The sequence below is a fragment of the Penicillium bovifimosum genome, assembly GCF_028826915.1.
Source record: "Penicillium bovifimosum strain IBT 22155 chromosome Unknown utg000006l_segment0_segment0, whole genome shotgun sequence".
Lineage (NCBI taxonomy): Eukaryota > Fungi > Ascomycota > Eurotiomycetes > Eurotiales > Aspergillaceae > Penicillium > Penicillium bovifimosum.
The window spans coordinates 2,822,243-2,844,522 of record NW_026622715.1 but is presented as its reverse complement, the minus strand read 5'-3'; the positions used below and the strand labels follow the sequence as shown (position 1 = coordinate 2,844,522).

Genomic DNA, 22,280 nt, shown 5'->3' with positions numbered 1-22,280 from the left:
GTAAGCATTGATCGACTCTGTGGAGTGTAGGGTATATGATGCCATCGTATGTGACGGATGGGCTCCGGCCTGTCTTGTTCTGTTGAGGGGTGAACACCCTCTAATCGGCCTACTCAAAGTACCAGCATCGTGACTCAACGAGAATTGACCTCAGGCTGCCATACTGCTTACAATACACAGCTTTTTACTTCCTTTTTTTACTTTTCCAGAGTTCAGTAAACCCGTATCTAGACTTGCCGCCCAAAGCGCAAACCCGGTACCTGTTCCTGTCACCTCGTCTGATCAGACCGCGGAGCACGAACCTGCTGAGCGGCAGCCCCTAAGTCTAAGTTAGTCTATACATAGCACGTCAAAGCCAACACGAACAATGATAGGCCTGTCACCCAGGCGGCAGCTCCGCGGATGCGCAAGTCAACCCGGATAAGATCTGGCGGTGAAAACCCCGAGTCCGTCCAATCGAGATAGATTCTTTGGTCAGTCACCTTCTGGCAGCTCCATTAGTCATAAACGTGCACTCCATTTCAGTGCAAGGTACCCGGTGGCAGTTTGGTTTCTGTTTATCCATGACGACACTCATCGGCAGCGCCCAATCCCAGCAGCCGAGACCAATATAATTTTCGTACCTTTGTCCGAAGACCACACTTAGCGCTCAGTTATCCTCTCAAACACAGGACTTCCACCCGGGCAGGTCCTGCGGTGAAGCTGAAGCAAACTATCCCGCCATATGACTCAGAATGAAATTGGTGATCTACCTTCTGTGAACGCGCTAGAAGACCATGGCAGGTCCACCGGTCCACTTTGGTTTGGACGCTCATGTAACTAATGGTCCGACCTGTTAAACGGCTCCATAGACGCAACTGGCATAAGGTGTATACTGTATGTGCCCAAGTTCTCTAAAGTTTATCCCCGGCACAGACTAGGCCAGATATGGTCTCAAAGCCTCACTTTGTGCAGGTACCTGCCTGATATCCCATGCATCGGATACGTTGGGCACATCCTTTGGAAATGACCGCCGTCTTGGATTGGGTGCTTCCAGGCCACTAGACGACTACATGGTCACTATTCAGTTGTTGGTATACTCCACCTGCCAGATTGGGTAATTGTCGACGTTTCGTCTGTTTGGAGGCTGCCTATCGGAGAATCAGTTCGTTGCTGTGCTCCATCTTTCAGGGCTTCCTTATCTCCATGCCGAGGGATTTTGCACACCGGTTGAGTGACTCATTCGGTAGTATGGCGAGAGATGAATGAGTGTTATGGCTACTAACAGGTTGTAATGGAGGTGAACAGGTTGTCAATGGTGATCGCAATATTAGAGGGAAGTCTCCATATTCAGAATTGCAGGCGGAATGAGTCACTATCTCCCTCTGTGGTTGTTCTCATTCAATGACTATCTCTTCTCTAATGCTGTTCTCTCTAATGTCGCTCTCGTCCGATAGAAACAGATTCTTCAATTCGATGATGTTCCTAGTCTTCGCTTGTAGTATCTTTGGCCAAGCTCTGGTTCCAAATGGATTCCAAACGTAGTACCATCACGACTCACGATCTCTCTACATCTTAGAGAAAACCAACACTTGAGAGAACTAACAGACAAGGGTCAAATGTTCGGCTCAACATAGCTGCCGACGCATTCAGGGTTCATGATACACCCGACATAGTGTGTAGAATAGACCAGTAACCTTGGTTAGTACAGACTATTAGTTTCAAATACCCAAGTAGTTTACCTATCTCCAGGCATTCAATTATGTTGCCCTTCGAACTTGAACAAGGAGAAGCCTGGCATGGTTTCTAGATCTCTGTCTCAACTTGCCCAGGCGTATCAGTCTCTGGTCAAAATCTAACTGCCTAAAGCCCTCTCTTACAGCCACCTGATTTATCACTTCTTGTATCTTTTCATTGGGCATTGGGTCTTTATTCATGTCATGGTCTGGTACGGCAATGATAATAAGGAAGTAGTATATAGCGAATATAGGTACAATGCATCATTGAAGTTCCATTCGGTCGATCCAGCCTACTTACGATATCTATTCTGTGACTTCAAATTCGAGGAGGTTTCATCCTTGCAGATCCGGGAGAGATATCGTAGGATGCGGATTTCAATATTGAGCGCCCTGAGACACGGAGTATCATTTAGCTGTCAGACTGCAGTCTGCAGACTCCACGCAATAGTGAGGCTTATCCCTCCTCAAATCACACAACATGCCACGCTCATGTCACCAAAGTCAGCAGGACATGGACCCTGCAGATTCCATTGTCATCACATGGCTCAGTGGGGGTTTGACAAGACCCGAGGTCTAGGGCTGCCTGTGAACAACCTCCACCTAGTACCTCAATAACAAATACGGAATCTAAATTTGAGGAGATAGATTGATTACGTCTGTATTCAGTGACAAGGGTCATGCTATTCAATAACAATTTCTTCCATTTCCATTTTTTCTCGGTTGATTATTATTCACATGTGCTCATCGAATGCGCAGAAAGGCAAGAAATATCCATCTATCCAAGCAACTACAATGTGCAGGAGTGGGCGAGATTTAAGGGATCAGATGTGGATGAAATCCTGCTGCTCCGACATCTCACCGCTATCCACACCTTCGATGATCTCTTCAGGCTCGTCGTCCGAGTCAACGTCGTCCGAGTCGATGGCATCGTAGCTCTCATCTTCGCTAGACATGTCAGACTCCTCACCATTCTTATTAGCAGCAGCAACCGCAGCCTTGCGGATCTGGCCCGCACGGTCAACATGCGGGAGTGTGCAGCGCTTCTTGTCGCAGGCGCCAGTATTGGCGTAGTCGGGGCACTCGTGGACGTGCTTTTCCTCGCATGTTTCGCCCTTCTCACAGTACCCTAGAGTTGCGAATGCACGGCAAACGGGGGCGCCGGGGGTCACGCGGACGTGGGAATAGCGACATTCCGGGTTGGCGCAGCGTCCTCGGAGGAAATGCATACAGGCCGGGGAACGATGGGGCGAGGGCTCATGGGATAGATCACAGCTAGTACCTGCAGCGCATTTGCCTGTCATGAGGAAGTCCTTGCAAATAGCCACCTTGGTGGGATCGTGGATGAAGAGGCAGTTAGGGCCTTTGTAGCATGTGCCTAGAAAGTAAATGATGGTCAGTTTTGAGCAGGCTGATAGGGCAGAACTGAGCTGGATGGGCCCATCGGAAAACAAAATACCGGTTGTTGTGAATCTCTTGCAAAGCTCGTCGCGCTTTTTGACGGTGTGAGATCTGTGGCAAAATTAGTACAAACCCAAGCATCACTGATATTCAACCTCACTGTTTCGAAGCCACCGCGCCAAGACGATGTAAATTTCCATTTTTGCTACGCACGAAGGACACACCGGCCACAGTGACACGCTTTGGGGTGTTGTTGGCAGTACTAGGGTCATCTATGAAGGGTAAGCCAATTCGACGGAAGGCGAGGGGGGTAAACGCACTCGAAACCCGGACAAGTTTGCTGCCACCGCGTGCGACCTTGAAAGGGATATCATTGACAATAATCTGATGGGCAGCTGTAGGATTCGCGGGTGTAGACACCATAGCGACAGCACCTGCGCCCTGTGCATATCGGAGTACCTTTGCTTGTTCTCGCTCTGCAGCTTGCTGTTCTTTGAGCTTGCGAGTCTCTTCCATAGCTTTTGATCTGGCCTGAATCTCCCTATCATAAATGGCAGAATTAATCAACTGATTGTTGTGGCGATTGCGCTTTGCAACCCAGCCGGTGCTGGGAGTCGGTGTGGGAGCCGTTGCGCTAGTATTGTCACTTGTCGGGGCAGGAGATGCAGCGCTCATGTTTGAGCCTACAGCCTGGGTATTCAGAACAAGCGAACAGTGCCGTGCTCCACGGCCTCGGCCTCGACCTCGACCACGTCCTCGTCCAGAGTATGGTTCCCATCTGGAATGATGAGGGTAGATATTTCCAGACGCATATTGAGACTGGGGATTAGCCGCCTGAGTATCTTGTGATTTGTGGCGATTAATTTGACCTGCCAATGTCAGTTTGGGCTTTAAATGTGAGCTCACAATGAATGTAGCTACCTGCAAGCCGACCGATCCTGGCCAGCAGCTCGTCCTGTTCAGTCATCGTAACCAACTGAATTGATTGAGGTTAGTTGAAGACAGCAGATATCAGAAAGTTTTCCTAGATTAATGCTCAAGTGATGTGCAAAGTGGGTAGCAGAAGAAGGTCTGCACTGGTTATGCGGAGGGGAAACAGGCGAAGTACGCGCTTTCCAAGACGGTGGCGTATATTGTCACGTGATGTGAAATATGTCCGACGATCTATGCCGTACAGTCTTACACTATGGGAACTACGAGTGGTTAACTACTGTGTACAATGCAATGTAAAGAGTCTCGAGTAACATGATTTGCTCATTTGTGATTTGTCCAATCTATGGATATTCTGCTTATTTTAACCCAGGACTCCCGTCATCCTGTCGGAAGCCATAACGCCAGGACCTGCTTATGCTACGTAACGAAGCCGTTATTTGTCATATCTTGTTCAAACGTTCTCGAATTGAACGTCGTCTTGATCTGTCATCATTCCAGACGCAGGATCATCCTCTGATTCAAAAGCATCGTCGGCCCCTGGGGGTAACTCCGCCTTGGCATTCTCCATCGCATTCGAGTACTGACTGTGCGTCGCCTCAGGCTTCAACTCCCAGGTCATAGCAAAGTCACCCGCTTTGACAAGGTGAGCGACCATCTCCAGAGTCTGCTTAAGGTAGGCCTCGGGCTGTGCCAACCTAGCCTTGAGCGTCTTAAAAGGCCAGTATTTGAACTCGCGGAAGCACTGGAAAATAAGATCCAGAAGCTCGTTCTGCGGCATACGGGTGGACTTGTTCTCTTGTGCTTTCCCCTTGGTCGGTCGTGTTGCTTGCTGTATATATAGTGAGCGATCCAAGCCTTGAGGCAATGGGCAATGCAAAGACATACCACGAACTGGCCCTTCTCGCTGGGGAGAGCATGGCGCGCCTGGATAATCTTGCCAGGAATCTTATCAATAAAGACAGTTTCCTTTCGGGGCTTCAGAGCTTCCAGTGCCCGCTTCTCCGAGATCCGTCGGAATTCTTCATTCTCTACAGGAAGGCAATTGAACTCTTCACTGACCGCGCCGGCGAGGGCAGTGTGTTCTGGAAACTGTTAGAATGCGCAACTCGCCATGTCTGGAAGAAAACATACTTGGTATCGTCTTTCGTACATAGGGCTCCCACCTCTTGCCCTGTTCTCGCCGCTTCGCTTCACGTTTCTGAGATTCGTACAGCACCGAGCGCGTTTCGCCAAACGTAGCCATGCGATTCTCAACGCCCGGGATATCTTTTTCGGTGAAAATGTAGGTATTGTGAGTGAGGTGCGATCCGGTGCCTGATGGGTCGATCGTCTGGCGCTGGAGTGTGTAGTCCTTCGGAATATCTCGATTATCGGGGCGTTCATGTAGGCGCAAGCTGACCTGGGGAGAGGACGGATGTTAGATTGTGGTAAAATCAAAAGTCATGCGCAAATTTACTCACCCGCTTGAGATCGTCCGGTGTCCCCTCCACTCTCATCGTGCCAATCTCAATCTCTTCGTCGTCGTCCAGGTGGGCCCAGTGCTCCCATAGCTGCCGAGGTAGACGCGAGAGCCACACATTTTGCCCAGCTTGCGTGAAGTCTAGATCTCCAGCATCTTCGTACAGGTCCTCCTCGTCTATGTCTGCAAGAACGGCGTCTTTGCTGTCGGGGTCTTGTTTGATGTACGGGCGATCCGGATCTTGCTTGATGTGAGCCATATTGATGGCAGGAAAGCCCGAGGACGGTCGAAATTGAGAGGGGCTAAGGGTGGAGCCGATGCGACCGTCGGAGCGCCACGGAATGTATCTGGAGATGAAGTGGTGGATGGGACGGCAAACGTGTTTGGGTGATGAAGTCCGCGCCACTCAACTCCGGAGGAAGCTCTTCGGCCACTCGAAACGGCAGGCGGTGAGGACCCGTCCGTCTTTTATGACGGTCTTTTGCCTGTTGTGATTCAACTTGTGATGATCGCTGGACAAGATGAATCCTCTGAGGAATTGCGGGCAGGAAAATTATCTGCAATGCTTGGTTTATGTGTGACTTGGGCTGGGATGAGGCAGGAGTGGGAGAAGGAACCTTGAAAGACGTCAAACCCCGGAGCCTCAAGCGCCAGGCACAGCCCACATTGTTACTCCTGAGTCCTGCCCTGTATACCTTAATCTAGTAATCACGAAGTACTTCTAGAAATAAGCCACACGCAGAGGCAGAACCTACCTACAAGAGCAACGAGAAGGAGCTCCATTGCTGCCATGTCTGAGGTCTCTACGGAGTATCTGTGCCTCCAACTGCCACCTCTTATCGATAAGGCTAAATCATCTTCCCCCCATCACTCGCCTCCAACATTGAGACGGTTCACTTCACTACACTTTCCCAGACCTCCATTTAATCACCAATATGGCCTCCCAAAAAATAACCAACGCCCTAGCGGCCATCGAATCCAACACACACCAAGGAACAAAGCTAGAGCAATACAAAGAGCTCCTAAATGACATGGTGACAACCTCCTCCGGCCACGAACTCGCCCAAGACCTAGTGTACTTCCTCGACTCGATCCTCAGCGAAGAAGTGAGCATCGTCGCCGCCCGACCCCTCCTCGACATCTTCATCACAGTTCTCCAGACGCTCAACGCAGAGACCAAAATAAAAGTCGGCCAACATGCCATCACCCTCCTTCAGACCCGCTCCGCCTCCGTCGAAGAGCAAGACTCGCAGATTCGCGAGATCCTCGCCGATGCCTACGAATCCCAAGAGGAATATACAGCAGCAGCACGGGCCCTGCAGGGCATCCATATCGACAGCTCGCAGCGACTAGTTTCAGACGCAGCGAAAGCCCGCCTCTGGATCCGCATCGTACGCTACTACCTCGAAGACGATGACACCACAACCGCCGAGGCCTTCCTCAACCGCATCAAAAACCTGCCCTCCAAACTCGAAGACCACGAATCACAGCTGCACTTCCAGCTGTCCCAGGCTCGAATCCTCGATGCCCGCCGCCGCTTCATGGACGCCGCACAGGAGTACTTTAACGTCAGTCTAGCGCCGGGCGTTGACGAAGGAGACCGGCTTACCGCGTTGTCCGCGGCAATCCGCTGTGCTCTTCTCGCACCCGCTGGCCCGCAGCGCTCCCGCTCCCTCGCCCGTCTCTACAAGGACGACCGCACACCATCCGTCGATGAATTCGGCATTTTGGAAAAGATGTTCCTCGACAGACTGCTTACCGCGGATGAAGTTGCTGCGTTTGCGAAGAAACTCGCGCCGCACCAGCTTGCTGTTACGGCGGATGGCACGACCGTTCTCGATAAGGCGGTTATTGAGCACAACCTCGTTGCAGCGAGCAAGCTGTACGAGAATATCCGCGTCGATGACCTCGCCTTGATTCTCGGGTTGCAGTCTTCGGGGGATCTGTCGGCTGGTGAGAAAGCGGAGGCGTATGCGGCGCGTATGATTGAGCAAGGACGTCTGCGTGGTCGTATTGATCAGATCGATGGGGTTATCTTGTTTGATGCTGAGTCTGCTGGTGGCTCCTCTGCGAGTGCTTCTAATGGGACGAAGTTGAGGCAGTGGGATCTTGGTGTGCAGGATCTTGCGGAGGATGTGGAACGTGTTGCAGCTAGTATCTCTGATCAGTTCCCGGTATGTACTGGTGCTCGTTATGTCTATGAGGTTGGATGCTGACTACTTGGGCTAGGAATTCGCTACGAGCCAGATGGTGCATTAGACGTTGCGGCCTTGGCTGTGTGCCTGACGAAAAATCTACGAATTGATGTCATCCGCCTATACTCTTGCATATCCTTTAGCCAGTTCAATCAATGGAATTTCAAACCCTTTTTTCCCGCTGTCAGCCTACCAAATCGAGAGAGCTATTGCTACCTTATACTACTGTTGTTGAATAGCGGTGATTAATCTCACAACCTACCAAATCCGGTTTATCAAAGGAATCCGACAAGAGATCAAGTGATGCCAGTATGAATGCAATAGATATGTATGTATAGCCCGGAAGTATCAATGATGTACATGAAGATAAACGCCAAATATTCATATAGAATGTATGGTATGAACAGTGAAAGAAAAGCCAAAGAGTGTTTGGGTGTACATTGTACAAAGTCGCCGGTAAGGTCGACCAATGGGTCCGGTGACTGCAAGGCGATAAAAGATGGTAATGATGATCAAGAGAATGAAAGAAGAGTGCCGTGGCAAGTCGTGTGCGGGAATAAATGTGAGGGAAGAATATACAAAGTAGGAGGTGGATAGGAGGGTGAATGAACCCATTCACTCCTTTTCAGAATATGAAGTTTCGTCACATCGTAACAGCATTAATGAACAAAACACCACTCAGCGAGTCAGCTGAGTCGTCGAGTCATTCGGCAGAATCGAGATATCCGTTTGAACATTAATGTTCTGCGGACTGAGAAGATCATCACCAAGGAATCCAGGGGATTTACTCTCAATCTGGGCATTGTACATCTTGACAAACTCCAAATCCGGGGAACGCGGACTCGACTTCGACAAGAACATCGAGTTCGTATAATCAGTATTGATATAAGTCGGCCCCGTGCCATTGCGAGAAGACTTCAACTTGAGCGCGGGGAACAAGCCCCGAATGATCGGCAAATTAGAGCAGATCAAGCCCACAGCGGGCTCAATGTGCGTCCACAAAGTCGCCTGGTAGACCGTGTAAGTAGGGTCCGTGGGACTGATCCAGAAGAGCACGATGATGCGGTAGATGCTGGCGAAGCAAACGAAGCCGCCGAGCGCGAAAACACCGTTCAGCGCGAGCTTGTCCTGCCAGGCGCGGTGCAGGTTCCATATCATTGGGATGGGGAGGACGAGGATGACGAAGTCCATTAGGACGTTGAAGGCTTGGTTGACGATGATGAACTTTTGCGCGTCGAAGCAGCTTCCTTCGATGCTGTGGTCCCAGTAGGCGCGGAGGGGTTGGCATTGGCCGGCGCAGGCGAGAAAGATGCCTAAGCCCCAGGCGCCGATTAGGCAGTTTAGGGCGAAGCTGAAGGTTTGGAATCGAGGGGTGGCGAAGATGCGGCGGTAGAAGCAGATGATGGAGATCTTGATGCAGGGGCAGAGCACGAAATAGGTAAATTGGTTGGCGAGGAAGATCTGTGTGACTGTTAGATGGGGTGGCTTCTTGTATCCTGAGTTTGCTATTACTCACCTTCCAGTAGTTCACAAGGGTATTGTCAGAGAGATCGGCTATGTGTGCTCCGTTGCCTCCGATTGTACACCCTGTGATGGCGGTTAGTAAATGGTGTATTGAATGGAATAGCTGCGTGGAGCGATCACTCACAAAGTATCAACTCGACCAACATGGCTATCATCAGCACAATGGATGCTAAGTTCAGATAATCATCGACGCCGAACCCAACTCTCCTCCGCATGCGAGCAAGGATTCGCAGTATGACCGATATCAGACTTAGAGCTACCAAGACCGTGATGATCACGATCATCTGCGTTCCTTTCTTGCTTGGCGCCATTGTCGTAGTGTGGATTTCTCGAGATGCAAAACAATACGGAGTAAAGGAATGTGGGGTTGGATCAGATATGATATGAAGGAACGGACGGACGCACAAAGCGACACAATGTCAGGGCATTGACCGATATAAGTCGAAGACGTAGGGACAAGGTTGGACAAATATTCAGGTCATCCCAGTGCGGTGGTTTAAGTGTGCTCAAAAATCAATGTCCCTGTTTTATCCACTCCCATTGCCAGCTCCTAGTCGTCGATCACTGTCCCGATGTGGAACCGCTTTGTGCAATCAGACACGAGGCTACGGAGTATGTACATGTCGAATCTCAAACATAAGCCACGTGAAGTAACAGGATCCTGTACTTGTGCGATTGGACGCCTTAACATGCATGATGCAAGTAAGACGGTGGCTAAGCCATGCTCGATACCCCCATCGCATTCCGCTCTTCAATTAGCACACTGAGTAAATTCTCTCATTGTGAGGGACCTTGGCAGTCATATTTGGAATGACACATGCTTTGGCTCTGCAGATTGAAAGAGTGGAGAAGGAAAGTCAATGCCGAAATAGGAAGGCCATACCTACGATCACCATTCGATGTCAACGAAACCGACAACTGAATCATAGATTTTCAGCACAATGAGAAAGACAATGAGATCATCTCATTGATCAGTTTAATAGCGTCTATAAACTATTGACTTCGTTCCAAATCTCACTATCCGGTGGTTCCACTGGAAGGTTATCTTGCAGTAGGTAACCCGTGGTGGGAGCAGAGCCAAGAGTCCTCCTCTGTACGCGCCGCATTTATAGCATCTCATCCGTGGTTCGCATCTTTGCCGGCTTCCACACTTAAACTGGGTGACATGCAGATCGCATGCCAAGGCCCAATAGTGCGGAAGAGGGTGCGCTATTTATTGCTTGCCTAGTAGTTAAGTAGATTTAGAAGTGAATAATAATGAACACTCCAGATACTCGAGTTGATTCTTTCCATCTAAATTTAACGTTCACTTGTTCGACGTTATGGAGTACAAGATAGAACTTCCTTGCACTACACAGTGTGGGGTTCTTCAGGGCAAGGCCCCTCTTCCAAGCCCAGTGGCGCAGTGGGGCAACAGTGCATATTAACTCTACGCGAGTCAGCAATTCTTTACCACATCGCATAACTTCTGCCGATCTCTATTGTCCGACATCCCTGAACTTGCTGTATGTACGATGTCCACAATGCAACGTTCGCTAGGTTTAAGACATCGGCCCCGAATCTTAATTGACTGCAAGTCAGCTCCTGAAGTGACCCACAGTGGATGAAAATCTAGTCATCCATGACCGTGGAACGCTGGAAGACCAAAAGTGGGTTCGGGATAGATCAAATAGTCGTCTCGTGGCGTGAAATAGTGCGACAGATCATAGGGCTAACGCGCGAATTTGGGTAATGATCGACCTTGATCCATGTTCTTGAATCCAATTGTTTGTGAATCGAATTGTTGGTGGATCCGACATGGAATACGCTGGAGGCACGATAGAGATGTACAGTAGCAAAAGAGTGACACACGTCTATAGTTCCCCTCATTCTCCCCCCACGAGCCTCTGTCGTTGTGGTACCTGCATACTGTGTACAACTTACATTCTTACAATATCTCTCTCCCTCCCTCCTCGACCCCTACCCACCTATCTCCCACACTATGACCACCCCTACCGACCCCGGGCTCCTCACAGTGCCCCTCCTCATAAACGGCCACGAAGAAATAACGCCCAAGACATTCCCCGTAATCAGTCCTTACACCAACAAGCCCATCTGGAACTCCTCCGCCGCGACTCCCGAAGATGCAATCCGCGCAGTCGAAGCAGCCGACGCCGCCTTCCCCGCCTGGTCGCAGACAAAACCAACCGTGCGACGCGACATCCTACTCAAAGCCGCCGACCTACTAGAGGAACGTCTCGGGGACAATGCCGACTACATGCGCCAAGAGATGGGCGCTGACGTCGGTGCCTCTGCGGGGTTCGTCGTCCCGCTTGCAGTGCGCATGTTGCGCGATGTCGCAAGCCGCATTACTTCTATCTGTGGGAGTGTGCCTGTAGTCGAGACGGAGGGGCAGAGTGCTATAGTGTTCAAGGAGGCCATGGGTGTGATTTTGGGGATCGTGCCGTGGTGAGTATGGGGTTCGGTTTCCAGCACCAGTTCTGGTTGCGTGCATTGGGAGAATCATAGGACTGATCGTTCCTGCTATAGGAACGCTCCTTATGTCTTCGGTATTCGCTCTGCGGCCTGCGCTCTTGCGGCTGGTAACACGACTATCCTTAAATCTTCGGACCTCACGCCCCGCTGCTACTGGGCCATTGGGCGCGCGTTCGAAGATGCCGGCCTCCCCCGCTGGCTGTCTTAATATTATCCACTGCGCTCCGCAGGATGCCGCTGAGGTTGTCAATACTATGATTGAGCACGAGGCTGTGCGCAAGATTAATTTCACTGGTAGCACGGCGGTTGGTCGGAAGATTGCGCGTGCGTGCGGTCAGAATCTCAAGCCTTGTCTGATGGAGTTGGGTGGGAAGAACAGCTCGATTGTCTGTCATGACGCTAATTTAGAGACTGCCGTGCAGGGCGTTCTTGCAGGTGCATTTTTGAACGTAAGTTTCGAGACTCTTTGGGTTTTACTGCGTATCTTAATATGGCCCATCTGCACTCCCATCCCCCGAAAGCCATTGCTCACCCGCCTCCTTCCCGTGTCTAGTCTGGCCAAATCTGCATGGCAACCGACCGCATCCTCGTCCACTCTTCAATTCTTCCGGCTTTCACAGAGGCCCTGAAAAAGGCCCTGGCAGCAGGTGCCGAAGCCTCATCCCTGCCCCCCACACTGGTTAATACAGCATCGAAGACCCGCGTCGAAGCCCTAATTTCCAGTGCCGTATCAGCAGGCGCTCATTTTATCTCCGGGTCTGCGGACAGCGTACCCCTCGAATCGGGAGTGCGCATGGCACCCGCCGTCTTGGGCGGCGTCAAGGAAGACATGGCACTGTGGCAGGAGGAATCATTTGCCTCTGTAGCAGCGTGCATGCCCTTTGACCGCGAGGACGAAGCCATTCGCCTTGCCAATGGGAGTGGCTATGGGCTGTCGGCGTCAGTGTTCACGGAGGATCTACGGAAGGGCTTGGCGATGGCCAGACGGATTAAATCTGGGTAAGTTCTCCAGAGTTCTAGCCTTTGTGGTTCCAATCCTGGGTATTAGTGGATCTGTGGATCTGATGAACTGACTTGATTGCAGGGCTGTACACATTAACAGCATGACGATCCACGATGAGCCTGCTCTTCCTCATGGCGGTGTGAAGAACAGTGGCTGGGGTCGGTTCAATACTGATGAGGGGTTGAATGAATTCTTGGTTACGAAGAGTGTGACCTGGATGGATTGAGGAGCTTGAATATTTGAAGTATAGCGTTAGCGTTGAGCTCTCTTTGAATCCCGGAGTCTTGTTTGGCTAGATGTCTGCGGTGTAGGTGTAGGTTTGGAGGCTGTCCTCGGCATCATTTTTGCATTCTCCCCGGAAGCCGCATACTCAGAATCGATCCAAAAAAATGTGCAATCAATTATCTCGATGCCTTTATATCAAGTGTGATCTTTTGTGGTGAAGTGAAGTCGAAGCTCTTCTTTATACTCCGTGCTATGCGAAGCTTCATCGGCTTTTGATATTCACGGAATGACATCATCGTCCCGCTGTGGCAATTCCGATCCCCGGATTAGGTCAGCTCCACTAATTTCTCCACCAATCAAAGCCCGTACATTCTTCAGCCGACTCGCCTTTGTCTGCCTGTGTGACCGCGTGATCTTGTTTGAAGGTTATTGCAGCCGCGCAGCGTGTTGAATACCTTACAAAAGTGTACTGAATATACGGAGAGTGTTTATGGGAGACCTCATGGGCCCATCCTAACAACGTGCTTTCTCCTCATCCCTGCATGCTCGCAGCTAGACCGATTCGGAAACTTCGGACCGCGTTTGTTATTCCGAGGTTCACAGTTCACACTGTACTGTAATGACCGAGGAAGCCGGAATTCATACAATCATACGAGCTTCCAGTGATTTGAAAACAGCCGGTTTATGATACTGATTCCGTTGTATTTTCCGACCGTATCTGCAGTCCTATTTCCTTGCGTTTTCCCTTGAGGGACCTGGCGTTCGAAGCTGTGGAATGTGCAGATGACCCAGGCGCATGTGAAAATGTAACTTGGTTCTAGGCTATTATTATGTTCTCGTCTTATCAAAATGATATCGCATGTGATCCCTTTCCAATATCCCCAGATATTTTGTAACACAGCAGACGAACCAGCGTGGGCCAATTAGTATTGCAGCGGATACCCCCAATACCCCGTCTTAGACTTTCCCCACGCTGTCCTCTCTGTGCCTCGGCCGATAAACCGTCGGCTTCTGACCTGGAAATAATCATTGCCCCGGATTGCCTTTAAGACCCCATCCTCCCTCCCATTTTTTTCTCCATCCTCTATCTTCTCCCCTTTTGCCTCTACACATCACATAATGGCAGCACCTCAAGTAATTGTGGTCGGTGGTGGCCGTAAGCATCCTCTCCCCGCATTCTCTCCCGCCTCAGCTGACCCTCTCCAGTCTCCGGCCTCAGTGCCGCCCACACCGTCTACCTCAACGGCGGTAACGTCGTCGTTTTGGATAAGCAGGCCTTCTTCGGTGGTAACTCCACCAAGGCCACTTCCGGTATCAACGGTGCCCTCACCCGCACCCAGACCGACCTCGGCATTCAGGACAGCGTCAAGCAGTTCTACGATGATACCCTCAAGTCGGCTCGTGACAAGGCCCGTCCCGAGCTGATCAAGGTCCTGACCTACAAGTCCGCTGCCGCCGTTGAGTGGCTGCAGGATGTCTTCAACCTCGATCTCACCCTCGTCTCCCGTCTCGGTGGCCACACTCACCCCCGTACCCACCGTGGTCACGATGCCAAATTCCCCGGTATGGCCATCACCTACGCCCTGATGGTGCGATTGGAAGAACTCGCCACCAAGGAGCCCGGTCGTGTCCAGATCATCAAGAAGGCCAACGTCACCTCCGTCAACAAGTCCGGCAACCACGTTACCGGTGTCACCTACACTGTCAACGGTGAGGAGAAGTCCATCGACGGTGTCGTCGTCCTGGCGACCGGTGGTTACGCTGCCGACTTCAGCGAGACCTCCCTCTTGAAGAAGCACCGCCCCGACACCTACGGCCTCTCCTCCACCAACGGCACTCACGCTACCGGTGACGGTCAGAAGATGCTGATGGCCATCGGTGCCAACGGCATTGACATGGACAAGGTCCAGGTTCACCCCACTGGTCTCGTCGACCCCAAGGACCCCAACGCCAAGTTCAAGTTCTTGGCTGCTGAGGCCCTCCGCGGTGAGGGTGGTCTCCTCCTGAACTCCGACGGCCAGCGCTTCTCCGACGAGCTCGGCCACCGTGATTACGTGTCCGGTAAGATGTGGGAGGAGAAGGAGAAGGGCAAGTGGCCCATCCGCCTTGTCCTCAACAGCAAGGCCTCCAACGTCCTCGACTTCCACACCCGTCACTACTCCGGCCGTGGCCTGATGAAGAAGATGACCGGTGCCGAGCTCGTCGCCGAAATTGGCTGCGGCGAAGCCGCCCTCAAGAAGACCTTCGATGAGTACAATCTCATCGCCGAGGGCAAGAAGAAGGACCCCTGGAACAAGCGCTTCTTCCACAACATGCCCTTCAGCCTGGACGACGAGTTCCACGTCGCCCTCATGGAGCCCGTCCTCCACTTCACCATGGGCGGTATCGAGATCAACGAGCACGCCCAGGTCCTCAACGCCGAGAAGAAGCCCTTCGAAGGCCTCTACGCCTGCGGTGAATTGGCCGGTGGTGTCCACGGTGCCAACCGTCTCGGCGGCTCCTCCCTGCTCGGCTGTGTCGTCTACGGCCGTGTCGCCGGTGACTCCGCCTCCCAACACCTGTTCCAGAAGCTCATCACCTCCGGCTCCTCCGCCGCCACTTCCCGTCTCGGCCAGATCTCCCTGCACATCGATCCCACCACCCCCGGCAAGTTCTCCGTCGAGTGGGGCGGTGCCGCCCCCGGCGGCAGCCTGCCTGCCCTCGCCGCTCCCGCCGACACCCCCGCTGCGGCTGCTTCCGGTGCCGCTGCCACCACCGAGGAGGCCGTCGCCAAGCCCGACCCGGCCAACTTCAAGATCCCGGAGACCGAGTACACCATGGAGGAAGTCGCCAAGCACAACAAGAAGGAGGACCTCTGGATCGTCGTCAAGGGCGTCATCCTCGATGTCACCAACTGGCTCGATGAGCACCCTGGTGGCGCTAACGCCCTGTTCAACTTCATGGGCCGCGATGCTACCGAGGAGTTCGCTATGCTCCACGATGACGAGGTCATTCCTAAGTACGCTGGTCACATTGTCATTGGCCGTGTCAAGGGCCAGACCCCCAGCCTGGAGCTGTAAGGGCTTATAATCCCTTGTTTCTACTATAAATCCTCATGTCCCTCTTCCGCCTCCCTGACGACCGCTCCTCTACGACGAAATAAGATCCTCTAGCGTGTGATCTTCTCATACCCCCGTTTCGTCTCTTTTCTGTTGTTGTCGTGTTTGCTTTGCGCACACGCTTGTTCCTTGATCTCGCTTGGGGTATAGATTCCCGGTCGACGTTTGTTTCTTCGTGTAACATACATAAGATTGTCTTTGAAATATTTTCAACATGAATCTTGGTCTAGTAGTTGTACTTAATCCTAGCCTCCTAGGTCTTGCTTTTTCTAGTTCTAAGCTGCCGAAGGCATTGTCTAACTACCTACGTGTAGGACAGTTGGTGTCTACGCACAAAGCCCCTGCACTTGTCCTACCCAGTCAAATCCTAGACATCCCGATCATAGGTTACCGAGGGGAATCGGTGCCGAGATAGTTCCATTGCTGGTCGGTCCACGGTCGACTCGGGATGGACACGTGCATAACGCTACATCTGACAAAGGGGTATACGGTCTCTGTGCCTCCAGGGCTGATGCCTTGATGCCGAGGCCTCTCTTCCGAGCAATAAAAGTACATTCTAGGTACCTATAGGTAAAGAAGTGCACCACCACATGGGCCCTAGCAGTCTAATATTTACAAACTGTGGTAAACACACACATGACCAGGGTATATCAAGCTCCCCCCTTCATATGCTCCAAAATCATCTTCAACCTCCTAACAGCCGGCCCATCCACCCCGCCCCTCCCCCTCAGGCCTTGTCTCCTCAATCTCCGCCTTCGCCGCCTCAAGCACCGGCTCCAAGTATCCCCAAACCTCATCATGATACCTCTCATGCACACCAACCCAATCCCCCGCCCCCGGCAACCTATTCAGCACATTATCCCGAAGCGAAGTCGCTCCCGACCCCGTACCCGCAAGTCCAATCCCCGCCCCCTCCTGACTAAGAAACGTATCGATATCCGGCACAAGACTAGCACCCGTAATCCTTGCAGGCCGTGCATCCTCCACATCCTGTCCGTCAGGACCTAGACCAAGCCCCCGTCGGAAAGAATCAAGAGCTTCCAGCTCAGCCGCTGAAAGCGGCGCCGGGGCAGCGGATATATCCAGTTCGGTATCGTTGATTGTAACCGGGTCTTCGAAGTTCGGGTCGAATGTAGAATCGGATAGGAGGTGGACGACGGCTGACCCGTCGGTGTCTAGCTGTTCTGATTGTATGTTGTGTTGTTGACGTTGCCAGGCTGTTTCGAATTGGAGTTGTGTTGGGTCTTGGCGGGCTTTGCCTTTCCAGGGACCGGTTGTTGTTTGGAGGTCGTAGGGTGCGGCTTCGTTTGGTCTTGTAGTTGGGTCTGACTGTAACAGGCCGGACTCGTAGGCGGTTCCGCTTTGGAATTCTTCCTCTGTCAGTGGCGATAGCCCGAAGGAGGTTGTTGCATCGACATCTTCGCGGAAGGTCTCCGGTCTGGATGGGCCGTGGGATGTGCTGGGGGCTTGGGAGGGGGCGGAAAGGTCCCGGGCTGTTTGGAGGTGGGTTGTTGATAGGGAGAAAGAGGAGGAGGAGGGGGCTGGCTTGCTAGATGTGCTGTTTGCGAGGGTTTGGGCTGTGTCTGTTGAGGGTTGGAAGGCGCTTCGGGCGAGGCCGGCGGCGGAGGATTGGATGCGGGTTGCTAGGGAGGGGGTTTTTGAGGGGTTGTGCGAGGTAGAGCTGGATTGGCTTTGGTTGTTGGTGCTGGTGCTGGAGCTTTGCGGGTTGGTGTTTGGATTGGGATTGGGGGGATTGCCCCGCATGTTCTCTTCGGACATTGCTGGGGTATGGTAGTGGTTCTTCTGTGTCGGGTTTTGAAGGTCGGGGTTGGCGAGAGAGATTGTAGAGGGTGTGGTATTGGGCTGAGCTGGAGATAGGTCGTCTGAAATTGAGTTGGAGCTGTTTCGGGTTCCTGGTAGGGTTGAGCTTCGGGATGCCTAGGCCGCGGAACATGTGAAGGTCGACCGAGTTGGGTGTCGATTGGACAATGGGATTAGAGGACATTGTGCTAAATATTTGGGGTAGCTGCATGGGTTTTTACAGATGCAGAGACATAACCAATGTCCAATTCATGTTAAGTCGGACTAGATTCTACCTTAGGTAGGAATGGATATTCAACTATTCCATTCCATGGAGGCTGGAATATATTCACAGTACTAGATACTTGCCCCAGGTGCCTATGAATAGGTAGGTTAGGTATACCTAGATCTTTTTAAGGTATTGGCAGAAAATGAAGGAGATAAACAGTTCCTGGAGCAAATGCCCAATAGTACTCTTTGGGCAGCTTCCTTCTACTCCCGTTGTCGGTTGTATACGGGTTGCAAGGCCGAAGAGGGGCCATGTTACAGTCACTGGCAGTGTTGATGTCAGCGTAAGTACTCCGACCTAAGTCTAGTCCAAAATAATCAGAAGATTCGATCTCATTTTCTGGTAATTTTAATTTATCCGAATTTTGCTTCAATATCTGTGTAGAAGGTGATTCCAAGGTCCTGTCACTTACAGCCTCCGTAACGAACTCTTCTCCCACCACCGCCTCAACTCACACCTCTTTCTTTCTTCATCATACTCCCCACTTCACAACCATCCCCCTCCTTCCAACTCGACTCTTGATTTTCTGAGTCTTTTTTCTTTTCTTTCAATCTACCTAGGCCACCTGTTACTCCACGTAAGTTTTCCTCGTCTGATTCCGTCCCCTCTCAAGCTCTTCCTGCGGGCCCACCCCATAACAAGCACGTTCTCTGTTCCATCGGCCCTCAGCTACGCCATCTCATTTAACAGCTTTCTAACAGCTATTCTACAGCTCTCCTTCCCGGCCTGGATCGTAGCTGTCCCCCACTTCTCCCCCTGCCCCTCTTTTCGCCTTACCGCCATCCGCCCTCGAGACCCCTCGCACACCATCTCCGGTGACCGACTGTTCTCTCCATTTCCGATTTCTGCAATTGCCACTTCCCGACCGACTTACTTTCGTGTCGGCAATCGCATCGTCATCACATCATCTCATCTCGGTTTTTCTTTGCATCGTCAATAGAGCTTCCGGAGACATTCGCCATCCCGCCTTTCCCTCCTTCCTATCTTGATCTTGCCCTTGTCGCGTTCAAGGGCTAGCTAGAACGAGAAAATGGTCGATAGAGATCCAGGCACACCTACCTGGAAGTTCACACAGTAAGTTCACTTGGTTCCCATCGTTTCTGCCAGATCGTCCTACGCTTTACAAATTTATTTTACTCTGCAAATTAAGGCGGTCGATGCGACGTCACCATATTCATCGATCCACAACTGACTGGATTGCAGATGCTTCGGCGATAAAGGCGATGTAGAAGACATTACAGAAGGTAATTGCCAACATATCTCGCTCCCTTCGGCCGAACCTGGCCCATCCCTACAGAGTGCATCGACTGACACGCGCTCTCCAGCGGACATCATTTCGACCGTCGAATTCGATCACACCGGAAACTATCTCGCGACTGGTGACAAAGGAGGAAGAGTGGTGCTGTTCGAGCGAAATGAGACGGTAGCCCACCCCTCCTGCTCGAATTCAAGTTTTTCTCTTCTTATCTGGCCTGGCTAACTAATGGATCACTCAGAAAAAAACCTGCGAATATAAGTTCCACACCGAGTTCCAGTCACACGAGCCGGAGTTCGATTATCTCAAGTCGCTAGAGATCGAGGAGAAAATCAACAAGATAAAATGGTGCCGACGACAGAATGCATCCCATTTCCTTCTCTCGACAAACGACAAGACGATAAAGCTGTGGAAGGTGTTTGATAAGTCGCTGAAAGTGGTTGCAGAGAACAACTTATCGAATGAACTTACTCCAGCAAACTCTGTCGGGGGCGGGGGTATGGCTCGCGCACCCCGCGTCTCCTTCAAGGACCCCTCCGCACTCAAGCTTCCTCGTCTGACACACCACGACACTGTCGTTGCTGCTGTGCCACGCAGAACATACGCCAACGCTCACGCCTACCATATTAATAGCATCTCCGTCAACAGCGATGGCGAAACCTTTATCAGCAGCGACGACCTCCGAGTGAACCTATGGAATCTTAACATCCAGGATCAGAGCTTCAACATTGTGGACATTAAGCCAGCGAATATGGAGGAACTTACCGAAGTTATCACAGCAGCTGAATTCCACCCAATCGGCTGTAACTGGTTCATGTATGCCAGCTCCAAGGGCACGATCAAGCTTGCCGATATGCGGCAACGTGCCCTATGCGACGAGCACGCCAAGCGTACGTATTACTGGGGGTGGTGCTGTCATTATCTTACTAACAGTTATATGCAGTCTTTGAACAAGAAGAGGATGCGTCGTCTCGTTCCTTCTTCTCCGAAATCATTTCCTCTATCTCCGACGTGCGTTTTTCCAACGATGGACGGTACATCGTGTCAAGAGACTACTTGACGGTGAAAATTTGGGATGTCAACATGGAACGTCAACCCGTCAAGACCATTCCCATCCACGAGCACCTGCGTCCTCGACTCTGCGACACCTACGAGAACGATAGCATCTTCGACAAGTTTGAGGTGGTCTTCTCTGGAGATGCCCAGAACGTCATGACCGGTAGCTACAACAACAACTTCATGATCTACCCCACAGAAGAACAGAAGGATACAGAGATTGTGCTCCAGGCAGACAAATCGGCATTTAAGGCAAAGAAGGTCGGTGTACCGACGCCGATGGGCAAGGGTGGAAAGAAGGCCGGCTCGCGATCAGGTAGCCCTGCTGGGCCCGGCAGTCGTATGAAGAAGGAGACCGACGCCGACCAGATTGACTTCAACAAGAAGATCTTGCACATGAGCTGGCATCCTTTCGAGGACAGCATCGCAATTGCGGCGACAAACAACGTGAGTGTTTTTTGTCTCTGTCTGGCTATATACCCTAACCATGTCTGCAGCTCTTCGTCTTCTCCGCCCTTTAATCGCACCAACTCGTACCGTACCGTCACGAGATCACCATCATTTTCCATGGATAGGCGCATCTGGGGTTCGGATTGGGTGGCTGTAGGGCCTCGGTGAACAGGCAAGACACGAAGAATGAAAAACCAGAAAATAATGATAACAGCAAGCCGCAGGTTCCATAATTTCAGAACCCCCCTCCCATTTCCCTCCCCTTCCTGCTCTCATTGTGGAACTCATCTGAGTTGGAGACATACTTTTTTCTTACCACTGCTCCTTCACTTGTTTTCCTTCATCTGCTGTGTATGCAGTGGGGTTGCCACAGGCGTTTGTATGGGGACTACTTCATGATAGAAAATGTCATGCCTGTCGAGGCCCTTTCCATAATTGTTGCTGCAAACGTTGATAGAGTTGGTAGCTGAGTATTGATACCCTAGAAACCTAGGTGCTAACTATAGTACAGTTGTATACATCATCTTCTTGAGTGGAGAACAAGAAAGACCCCATGGAGCATACGGAAAGAGATAAAGAGGACGTCTCTACTAATTAGGGCTCCAACAGGTCAATAGACTTTGACTGACTGACTGATTGATTGATTGATTGATTGACGTTTGGGATGCTACCAAATAGAGGCCACTCAAGTGAGTATCAATGGACAACCCTGGCCCTCCGCCCTCCGCCCCTTTCCGAGGTTTGAGAAGCGAGAGATATTTCCAGCCACCAGAGCGGTAACCCTACTTTAGGCAGGTCATTGTCAATGCAAAAAGGCTATCTTACACAATGTCAATTGTCAAATAGGCTCAGGCTTATTCAGACTATTCATCTTTATTCATGACTGGTACCATTCACCCTGTTGACTTGTTGACTCAATGCCATCATGTTTTTCTGCCGGCAATGGCGGACGATGACGAAGGCGGACTGAATTGGGGCTATCGCACAATACCGCGCATGACCATTGTATTGACTCTTATCGGCGTGAATACCGTCAATAGATACCGTCAATAGCGTAATCAATGAAAATCTGAATACAATTCGGACAATCAAAATTCCGAATTGCATTCACTAAGCTCAATAAGGTTAGCGCACATAAAGCCTCCACTGGAGCCCGCGATCGGTCGCGCGCAATTCCATCACCCCAGTCTGTTTCTTCTCCTACATAAACCACTTCGCTTCTTCCCTGCGGTCCTCTCTTTCAGCTCTGTATCGACTGAACATCTCTCTTTCTTTCTGCAAACAGGTCATGCTGTGACTCCCAGTGCAACCCGAGTGTTGCCAGTTGAACCCTGACCCCAAGAGAGCGACAATCAGCTTCACTCGATTAGCAGACCTTGGCTTTACCCCCCCCTCGTTCGAG

General features: G+C 51.4%; 8 protein-coding genes across 8 annotated transcripts; 4 read left to right on the top strand and 4 right to left on the bottom strand.

The window, feature by feature from the left end:
• Window positions 1-2,539: 2,539 nt before the first annotated feature.
• N7515_008718 (CCCH zinc finger protein) lies at window positions 2,540-4,083 on the bottom strand (the record flags this gene model as incomplete). Its single annotated transcript, XM_056669462.1, has 4 exons — window positions 2,540-3,227; window positions 3,277-3,388; window positions 3,437-3,985; window positions 4,038-4,083. 4 exons carry the CDS (start codon window positions 4,081-4,083, stop codon window positions 2,540-2,542), a joined length of 1,395 nt encoding a protein of 464 aa, XP_056519292.1.
• Window positions 4,084-4,500: 417 nt separating this feature from the next.
• On the bottom strand, window positions 4,501-5,767 carry N7515_008717 (transcription factor IIF subunit TFG2; the record flags this gene model as incomplete). The annotated part of the gene is made up of 4 exons (XM_056669461.1): window positions 4,501-4,878; window positions 4,935-5,131; window positions 5,181-5,448; window positions 5,510-5,767. The coding sequence occupies 4 exons, from the start codon at window positions 5,765-5,767 to the stop codon at window positions 4,501-4,503; spliced, it is 1,101 nt and encodes a 366-aa protein (XP_056519291.1).
• A 676-nt stretch (window positions 5,768-6,443) lies between these two features.
• On the top strand, window positions 6,444-7,767 carry N7515_008716 (PCI domain-containing protein; the record flags this gene model as incomplete). The annotated part of the gene is made up of 2 exons (XM_056669460.1): window positions 6,444-7,682; window positions 7,738-7,767. 2 exons carry the CDS (start codon window positions 6,444-6,446, stop codon window positions 7,765-7,767), a joined length of 1,269 nt encoding a protein of 422 aa, XP_056519290.1.
• Window positions 7,768-8,381: 614 nt separating this feature from the next.
• N7515_008715 (uncharacterized protein) lies at window positions 8,382-9,538 on the bottom strand (the record flags this gene model as incomplete). The annotated part of the gene is made up of 3 exons (XM_056669459.1): window positions 8,382-9,164; window positions 9,220-9,290; window positions 9,352-9,538. 3 exons carry the CDS (start codon window positions 9,536-9,538, stop codon window positions 8,382-8,384), a joined length of 1,041 nt encoding a protein of 346 aa, XP_056519289.1.
• Window positions 9,539-11,208: 1,670 nt separating this feature from the next.
• N7515_008714 (Aldehyde dehydrogenase N-terminal) lies at window positions 11,209-12,931 on the top strand (the record flags this gene model as incomplete). Its single annotated transcript, XM_056669458.1, has 4 exons — window positions 11,209-11,650; window positions 11,757-12,151; window positions 12,256-12,701; window positions 12,787-12,931. The coding sequence occupies 4 exons, from the start codon at window positions 11,209-11,211 to the stop codon at window positions 12,929-12,931; spliced, it is 1,428 nt and encodes a 475-aa protein (XP_056519288.1).
• Window positions 12,932-14,049: 1,118 nt separating this feature from the next.
• osm1 (putative fumarate reductase Osm1) lies at window positions 14,050-15,989 on the top strand (the record flags this gene model as incomplete). Its single annotated transcript, XM_056669457.1, has 2 exons — window positions 14,050-14,086; window positions 14,137-15,989. 2 exons carry the CDS (start codon window positions 14,050-14,052, stop codon window positions 15,987-15,989), a joined length of 1,890 nt encoding a protein of 629 aa, XP_056519287.1.
• Window positions 15,990-16,721: 732 nt separating this feature from the next.
• N7515_008712 (uncharacterized protein) lies at window positions 16,722-17,807 on the bottom strand (the record flags this gene model as incomplete). Its single annotated transcript, XM_056669456.1, has 1 exon — window positions 16,722-17,807. One exon carries the CDS (start codon window positions 17,805-17,807, stop codon window positions 16,722-16,724), a length of 1,086 nt encoding a protein of 361 aa, XP_056519286.1.
• A 1,340-nt stretch (window positions 17,808-19,147) lies between these two features.
• On the top strand, window positions 19,148-20,949 carry N7515_008711 (protein phosphatase 2A regulatory subunit CDC55; the record flags this gene model as incomplete). The annotated part of the gene is made up of 5 exons (XM_056669455.1): window positions 19,148-19,191; window positions 19,321-19,540; window positions 19,614-20,262; window positions 20,316-20,875; window positions 20,926-20,949. 5 exons carry the CDS (start codon window positions 19,148-19,150, stop codon window positions 20,947-20,949), a joined length of 1,497 nt encoding a protein of 498 aa, XP_056519285.1.
• Between the last annotated feature and the right edge of the window lie 1,331 nt (window positions 20,950-22,280).